The sequence below is a fragment of the Megalobrama amblycephala genome, linkage group LG6 (assembly GCF_018812025.1).
Source record: "Megalobrama amblycephala isolate DHTTF-2021 linkage group LG6, ASM1881202v1, whole genome shotgun sequence".
In the NCBI taxonomy this organism is placed as follows: Eukaryota; Metazoa; Chordata; class Actinopteri; order Cypriniformes; family Xenocyprididae; genus Megalobrama; species Megalobrama amblycephala.
This window is the reverse complement of record NC_063049.1, coordinates 22,718,472-22,727,742: the sequence shown is the minus strand read 5'-3', so window position 1 is coordinate 22,727,742 and position 9,271 is coordinate 22,718,472. Positions and strand designations below refer to the sequence as shown.

At 34.6% G+C, this 9,271-nt stretch overlaps 1 protein-coding gene across 2 annotated transcripts; it reads left to right on the top strand.

The window, feature by feature from the left end:
- Nucleotides 1-1,108: 1,108 nt before the first annotated feature.
- gpa33b (glycoprotein A33 (transmembrane), paralog b) lies at nucleotides 1,109-8,918 on the top strand. 2 transcript variants are annotated; one of them, XM_048193423.1, is made up of 8 exons: nucleotides 1,109-1,457; nucleotides 2,093-2,259; nucleotides 2,367-2,583; nucleotides 2,710-2,874; nucleotides 2,968-3,084; nucleotides 7,370-7,481; nucleotides 7,617-8,177; nucleotides 8,437-8,918. In XM_048193423.1, the coding sequence occupies exons 1-8, from the start codon at nucleotides 1,412-1,414 to the stop codon at nucleotides 8,444-8,446; spliced, it is 1,395 nt and encodes a 464-aa protein (XP_048049380.1). In that variant the 5' UTR covers nucleotides 1,109-1,411; the 3' UTR covers nucleotides 8,447-8,918. The 2 variants fall into 2 exon arrangements, with proteins under 2 accessions (XP_048049380.1, XP_048049379.1); XM_048193422.1 differs by having other exon boundaries at nucleotides 7,617-8,918.
- Nucleotides 8,919-9,271: the final 353 nt, after the last annotated feature.

The following is a 9,271-nucleotide window of genomic DNA, read 5'->3' as shown; positions in this document are numbered from 1 at the left end:
ACGGACATCATCACTGTCATCAACCATAAACTACACTTTTAACTTCTTTTTAAAAACTTTGCATGCGTTGTATTGTGCAAAAGAACAAGGGAAATGGATAAAATATTTGTTATATGAACACTGAAGTGAAATGAAAGTAATAAATACATGTTTAAAATATATGTTATATGGAAATTTACTAAAATTAAAATGAAACAACAAAGAAATGGATAGGCCTATATTACAATATTACAACAAGTCGTTGCAAATGCATTTGTCTATAGGGAAAAGATTATTGCAGACATGTGACTTCCCGTTGAAGTTCTTCAGTTCAGTGATGATAACTGGAAATTAATTTCCTGTTTAAAAACAAATCTTAGATATTTTATAAAAACTGTATTATTCAAATATATGTAAATAGACAGTGTACATATTGTAGCCTAGGTTAATGTATAACAAAATAATATAACAAATAAAGCCAAATATGACTGTGAACAAACACATTGACTGTAATGAAAATAAAACACTTTTTTAAAAAACAGTTATATTTATAAAAGCAATTCTCTCTCTCTCTCTCTCTCTCTCTCTCTCTCTATATATATATATATATATATATAGTTTTTTTTTTTTTTTTATAATGTCACAAATCCTGATTCCAATAACAAAAAATTATATTTATAATACATTCTTTACTGAAAACAGTCAACAAACAAAACAAAAATGCCCCCAAAACAATAAAAGGGCTTAAATGGAGTAGCCTATATGGAAAGAGTGAGAACAAGTCCGTTAACTAGCACAGATAAGCAGTTTTTGTCAGCATGGTGTCTGGTAAAGATGAATAGTTCTTTACCAAATGGAAAAATGACCTGTTCTCGAAGTGCCTTTAATTTCAATTATGTTTCATACACTACCATCTGCTGGTCAAATATAGCAATACACAACAGCTGGAATGCATATCCAGCTTGTTAGACGTTATACCAACAACATTACAGAAACATTACAATATTTTTATAATATTACTTTATCACATTAACACAAGTAAAGCTTGTTAGTGAGTGTACAGTGTGTATGTGCAACTTAAGAGTATGCAAATCATCCTAAATAAAATATAGGGAAGTTCAGAACTAATGACTGTCAGCTATTTAACAATCCCTACCCCATATATGTCAGTTCATTTCTCAGCAATGCCTCCCACTCTTTAAAAATACAACTGATATGATATCACATCTGCCATTTTGTTACATCTTAACTCGTAAAACTTTGAGGAAGAGGAAAAGAAAGGGTCCAAAGTGCAATAAAGGTGTGGTAGACAGAGCTGCAGAAGCAAAACTGCTTCTGAGAGAGGAAGAGATAAGGATATATGAAAAAAAAAATTAGAAACAAAAAAATCCATAAAACACCATCTATTTCAGTGTGACTGGACAACGACAAAATGACCAACTGGAAGCTGATTTTCTGCAGCCTGTGTTTAATATCAGGTGAGGTGGTTACTTTTATGACGTTCACATTGAGTACACTATAGGCAAGATCAAATCAATTATATTATATGTTAACAGTGTGGGTCACAAAAAGTGATTAGTTTTCTTGTCAGTTGTTCTACATGTGACACTTAAACTTCACTTGAAATGTTTTTAAGTAATTATATTCTCGATGTTTTCACCAGGGCTACAAAATGGCAGATTATTAGCTACTTGTTTCATTCACTCATTTACATAATAGGCTTTTTAGACACAATACACAGCATGAGCACATATTTTGCAAATAAGTTCGACTTATGAATTCTTAAATACTGTAATGATTTCAAAATAAATAAAGAAATATGTATTTTTAATAAATTCATATTTTAGCAGAATGTATAATATATCACACCAAATGTATTGCTGATGAAGTTTAGATGTAAATGAGAAAATTTAGACATAAAAGGAATTTTACTAAATAGTAAGATCATTCTCTCTTATCAGATCATACTTTCGTATTTTAAAATCAGTTTTAAATTCTGTTTCTCAAAGTTTTGTGAAATGTTAATGCATTTTAAACATGATTCTTCACTTGAATTCTGAGTTTTAAAAATTACTGTGAGATTCACAGAATTCTCTCTTTTTTTCCCTTATAGTGTTTTCAAGTGCTTTTGGGCTGGAAGTGACAATGAGTCAAGCTTCAATGGAGGTTGCCAGGGGTGATGATGTCAGCCTTACATGTAATTTTAAACCTAAAAATCAAGAAAATAGACTTATCATTGTAACATGGACTGGTGATGCTGATGAGACCTCTGGAGACAAGGTAAGCCTGAAAAATTGACAACTATCTACCAAAACACCACTAACTATGATTATAAAAACAATAACAGTTTAATAGTGAATAACTGGTTCTTTGTTTTGGCCTCATAGGTACTTTTTGGTAACTATTACTCCGATAATCCCAAAGTAGACATTGGACCAGACTATGAAGGCAAAGCCACGATAGACTTTGACATTAAGGCAAAAACATCGAAACTGACATTAAAACAAGTCACTCTTAAAGAAAGCAGAAAAATTCGATGTTATGTTCAGATTCCCGGAGACATTGATGGCAAAACATCTGACACTACTTCTCTTTTGGTTCAGGGTAAGGTCTTTGGCACTTTGTTAAACTTCTAACTTAACATCTCAAAATAAAAATTCCACATAACTTTACATGGCGAGTGGAATCCATTTAAAAAAAATTGAATAAATATCTACATTTGTCTTACAGTTGCACCATCACAACCTGTTTGTAAGGTAGTGGGCACAGCAGAATACGGACACAATATTAGCCTAACCTGTGTGTCTGAGGAGGGCTCGCCGATACCCACGTACAAATGGGAGAGATATGATGTCAATAATGTCCCAAAAGCATTTCCTCTTAAAACCACTGAAAGTAAGTTCTGTTTCTCTTTCAGTAGATTAGATTAATTCTTTTTTTTTTTTTTTTTTGAATATACTAAAGTTTACACACGATTTTGTGTAACAGAGAATGGAGTTTTGTCTTTGGTCAATGTATCCATGGAGACATCAGGTTTCTACATTTGCATATCAACCAATAAGGTCGGATCAGCCAAATGTAACATGACATTGTCTGTAATGCCAGGTGAGTGACACAATTGCCTGCTTTCCTTCTGTATAAACTGATTGAGTGATGAGTGTTGATGCAAAAACTTGGGAAAATGAGATCCAGGCAGTAGATAAAGTTGATGGAAAATTATTTATTCATTACAATTAAATTTAGCCTCACACGCAAACTTTAATCGATAATGAAAATATTTAATAAAAGCAAAAGGTAAAATAACAACCATAAAGAAGCAGTCAATAGTTAATAATAAAATTTAGAGTATTGTAAAATCCAGAGTATTGTATCTAATAGATGAAGATCAAAAAGAGCAATAATTAAGACATTTGCAGATAAGAGACAAGAAGTAGAAGCCAAGGAGAGCAAAGGAGGGGAAAAAGCTGAATTATCAATAACCCGGTCAGCTTTATACCATGAGCATATATGGAAATTTACATCCCACACAAACGGATGTTTTTGTTAAAAGAAAAGGTTAAATGGTTTTACCCAGTGTCAAAAATAGATATAAGAGTTGTTTTGACCCCCTTTGGGAATTTTGCAAATCCCTTTTAAATGTCATCAGGAATAATAACAGACATATTTTGATCAGATTTCAAATTCAAATGGTTAATTCTGAAAACATCACTTATACAGTACAGAACATAACAATCATACTCTTAAATATAAAATAAGAATAACCATAAAGGTACAATCACAAGTGAATACTTGAAAATATGATGTGAATTAATATGTAAAGTAGAAGTACATAAATATAGGAAATCAAAAGTGAAACTGATAAATCATAAGCCATAAATTATTAAAATAAATATTAATAGAAATGCATGAATATGAATATTGACCATTTCGGATCCATCAGTGTTATGTTTTGATTTTAAAGATCTTACTCCTTACTACCAGGGCCGTGCACAGACCTTTTGAGGGGCATGTGCCGAAACTAAAAAAGGGCGCACCCCCCCCAACCCCAATAAAAAACACAAAATAATAGTATCAAAAGCTTTATATTTATTCACTATTAATGACAGTTATATAGATTTTATATATATATATATATATATATATATATATATATATATATAAACACACAGGGTTGCAGGGCTTCTTTAAAACTAATTACAACAGCAATCTTCTGTGAGCCATGTGCTTGAAGACGTTTATGACTTCAATGTGATCCACTGGGATGTCCCTCTCAACACACATTAATACACAGACTACATTCTGCATGATAAAATATAAAGAAGCACAGTGACCTGATGATTCTGTAATATTTTTTAGTTACTACAACATTGCTGTAGTAAAACCATGTTTTTCTATGTTAATACAATGTGAAGACAAGCGGGGAGTAGTATACAATACAATATTAAAAAAAAATATCTAGCGAGCAAATACTTAACATCGTAAACATTAACCATACTGTGTGACCATATATAATATGATTAAATGTTAATGAATTAAGTGTATCAGCAGATATCCATCATAAATCAAATCAGAAATTTCTTAGAAATATATTTTACCTAGCTGACGAGGATCACTCGCTTTGTGTCAAAGTCAAATGCAGTTATATGTGTGCAAATGTGCAATGTGCAAAAACATCATCACATTAGGCTACGTCATCATCAATAGGTTATGAGCGCTCAGTTTTTCCTGTTGTAAAATACGTTTGGCCAAAATCTCAATTTATAAAAGATGTAATACTACTGTATGCACAGGCTATTTAAGGCTATTTGTATGCTATTGGCTATGACTAACTTAGATGGCAAATGCTAGCCCCCTCTCTCTCTCTCTCTCCGCCGCCGGTCTCAGGCCTCAAATGCATAAAATATGAAACTTTATAGACATACTAGTGTTTCTTTCGTAAAGACAACGACTTGTAGCCTAATTATTCAAACAACAAGATATTTATTTACCGTTGCAAGACGTTCAGCTGCTCTGCTGTGGAACTTCAGTTCGCGGCACTCAGGGGGCGGAGTTAAGAGGTTTGACTGACAGTTTGAGCGGAACCAAAACGATTTTGTCACAAGCTCTTTTTAATACCTTTTATTAGGCTAAATATATTTGTAAATCAGTCAGACATGCTTAAAGGGTGACCAATAGCATTTATTTATTGAAGAAAATGAATAAATAAAATAAAACACCTCCAAAAAAAGGGCACTTCAGAATGTAAGGACAAAAAGGGCATGTGATCTGCACAGGTTGAGCCCTACCTGTGCACGTGCCTGCTTACTACTGTTATATTAATCCAACACACTCACGGAAATGCTTAACTTTTTTTTTTTCTTTTTCAAATTTGTATATTTTCATGCGATCTGCTTACGGCCCAGCTTGATGGGTTTAGGGGTGGAGTTAGAGTCGGATCTTCAAGAAGTCATATGTACAATTGTCCGTTCGCAAAGACCTGCCTCCTTTAGTTACTGTTGCTACGTCCGACAAGCCATGCCGATCTCTCGCCACACATCATGTTCTTACACAGTGAAAAATACATCACGGAGCAAAGAGGACGGCTCTTCAATGTGTTGTCACAGATCGCTGTAATGCCTCAGTTCAAGCGGCTCGTGAACTAATCATCTCTTCCTACTAGTTAATTTATAGTATCAAATAAACATGAATGAACATCAGAAGGAATGCTGTTTTAACCGCTGAAAGATGACAGTACACACCATTTTCAAGTTCAAGTCCACCGACGTTAATCTACTAACTCCCCTGACTGCTTTGTCGGACAAAATGGCAGATACGCCGTTATGATTTGTTAGATCGCCTGTCAATCAAACCCCCGAGACGGGTCAATTCACATTGTAAAAATTCATACGAAATTGCCACATCCTAAAAATAGTAACATTTTCTCATTAGATCGGGTTGGTTATTCTGAGGTCAGAAACATGCAAGTGCGCAGATGCTTCTAGCTACTCAAGCTTGACTTTGCAAAAGGTGTTGTGCACGTACACTGAAGAACTTCTGACAGAGATGATGTGATTACACACAGAACCTGTTTTTAGTTTGTTTGTTTATTTCACTGCTTTTCTTTATAATTGTTTTTCTATATAAGATATATATTAGATGGAAATCTTTGTCTGTTGTGCCACGTCTCGCTGCTTTTTCAGTCTCTTGCTCATGAGTGGTGCATTTTTTAAAAACTTGTCAGCAGACCCTACCTTCTTTTCCATTCATCAGCACTCTGCAGTTAGAAACTTTATTGTGGCCTCTCATATTTTTAGCAACCAAAATGGGTTCTGTGATCGCCTGTCAAATTGGACATAGTGAAATAAAGTGCTTGCTGATTAAGAAAATGGTGCAACCTTTAAAGGATTAGTTCACTTTCAAATGAAAATTACCCCAAGCTTTACTCACCCTTAAACCATTCTAGGTGTATATGACTTTCTTCTTTCTGATGAACATAATTGGAGATATATTAATAAATATCCTGACGCATCCGAGCCTTATGATGGCATTGAGCGATACCAATGAGTATGAAGCTCAAGAAAGCTCACATCCATCCATCCATCAAAAACGTACTTTACACGGCTAAAGTCCTTCAGAAGCAAAGCGATATCCATATTTAACTTATGAAGTAAAATATATAGCTTCCGCTAGACCGCTTTCCATATTCAACTTACAAAGAAAGTGTAAACTGGCATCGCGTCAGTTAAGCTTTTTTTCCGTAAGTTCAATAGGGAAGGACGTAGTATAAGCTTTCTGCAAGGGTTTTACACTTTCTTCCTAAGTAGAATACGGAAGGTGGCCTGGCGAAAGCTACATATTTTACTTCGTAACTTGTTAAATATGGATAAAAAGCATCACTTCACTTCACTTCAGACGGCCTTTATTAACCCCCTGGAGCCGCATGGAGTACACGTTTATGATGGATAGATGTGGATGGATGCACTTTCTTCAGCTCACACTCGTGAACCCTGTTCACTGCCATTATAAAGCTTGGATGCATCAGGATATTTATTAATATCTCTCTGATTGTGTTCATCAGAAGGAAGAAAGTCATATACACCTAGGATGGCTTGAGGGTGAGTAAATCTTGGGGTAATTTTCATTTGAAAGTGAAAAAATCCTTTAAAAGTAATTTCTGGTGACTGACAGTTTCAGAATTGATTTGTATTTTGGTGCTGATGTGTACTATTATCTTAATATTAATGTGAAAAGTCGTTGCTTGTGTAAACAGCAGATAGCAATGAGGTGTTTACCAAAAAAAAAAAAAAAAATAAGTCTGACAATTTTATGGTAATTTACTGAGATTAATGTGTGAAATATTGACCTGCTATGTGTGCTGGATTTTAATTTCCATGTCTTTCTGTTTTTACAGCCTCTATGAATCTTGCCACAATAGGCATTGTTGCTGGTTGTATTGCTGGAGCTGCAGTGCTCATAATAATCATCATCTGCTGTTGCCGCAAACGGAAACAGAAATCAAAAAAGTAAGAGACAAGTGGAGTAGGTCTCCATTTTTCCTCTGGAAGTAATAAATGAAGTGATTGTTGGTTTTTAGGTGCTAGGTCCTGGATTTAATGATGCTTTTTTATATTCATCTGTGTGTTTATTTATTGCCTCAGAGCTCAGGTGGTGGAATACCACGACCAACCACATATAGAATATATTGAGGAAGGGAATACGTACAACACTGAAGAGAGGAATGACAAAGCTCGAAGTGATGACAATGGAGGTGACCGTGATGACCTCAGAGACCACTTCGATGACCGCAAAGGTAGCCGCGATGACCTCAGAGATCGTGATGACCTCAGAGTCAACTACAATGACCGCAAAGGTAGCCGCGATGACCTCAGAGATCGTGATGACCTCAGAGTCAACTACAATGACCGCAAAGGTAGCCGCGATGACCTCAGAGATCGTGATGACCTCAGAGATCGCTACAGTGATCGCAAAGGCAGTCGTGATGACCTCAAAGATCGTGATGACCTCAGATATGATCGCAGAGGTAGCCGTGATGAGCTCAGAGATCGTGATGACCTCAGATATGATCGCAGAGGTAGCCGTGATGAGCTCAGAGATCGTGATGACCTCAGAGATGATCGCAGAGGTAGCCGTGATGAGCTCAGAGATCGTGATGACCTCAGAGATGATCGCAGAGGTAGCCGTGATGACCTCAGAGATAGGTATGATGATCGCAGAGATCGGTATGATGACAGAGATCGCTATAGATAAAATCATTATGCTCAGTATGAAAATCACCATGATCAGTGATGAGCCATTTAATTATTATGACAACCATCCAAATTTTCCTACAAGGAGGATAGCAGTGAGGCAAGGCCTCAGATGGTATCCAGTGTGTGTTTATGTTCTACAGTTGTTCAAATATATAATATATGTTTTCCTGTGTTGATAATCAAATCAAATTGTGCTTTATCCCTACAGTGGCAAATGATTCTTCTGAGCTCAATGAATCATCCTTTTTTTATTTACTTTTTGTTCTATTTTACAGGATTGTAATAGTATTTTATATACAGCATATCGTTTTTTTTTTTTTTTTATGTCTACCAGCTAAAGTAATAAGGCTACATCACATTTTTTCTTCTGAATCATCATTTTTTTTTGGGCGGATGTTCAGAATGGTGCTTAAGGACGATGACATCTCTACACTTATTTTGTACATTTCTATATTATTTTAAAAAACTTCTAACCCTGCATGTTATGTATATGTTAGTTTTTTAAGACAATGAAATAGGCCCTACTTAATTATAATCATAATTTGCAATCCTTATAATTCATTTTTATGAGAGGTTTAAGAACTGATTAGTATGTTTTTAATAATTTTACAGCACAATGTTGGAATTTATAAAAATGGCTAGAACTAATTCATGTTACACACACCTGCTTGTCATAGTTCAAATAAATAAGTGATTTTAAAATATTGAATGTGTAGACTGTGTTTAATTTCTTCTTTCCATTAATATGTGTCTTTGTAACATGAGCAAGCTTTAAATTATTTCAGCTAACAAATAATAAGCATTTTGTTTTCCAAACTTGAAGTCTCCTTAAGTTACCTCTCTATCCTTTTTTACGTTTAAAACAATGTATTGCAGTATTTTTCTGAAAGACGCATCCACTTTGGAAGATTGTGAGACTGTGTCGGTGGCTGTTATGTAAAGTAGTTTTGATAGTTCTTTGACAACTATTTCAATAAATTACATTTTTATCAATTTACATTTTCAACTCAGCAACAGTCGTTTTGCATATATTGGTTTTCGTT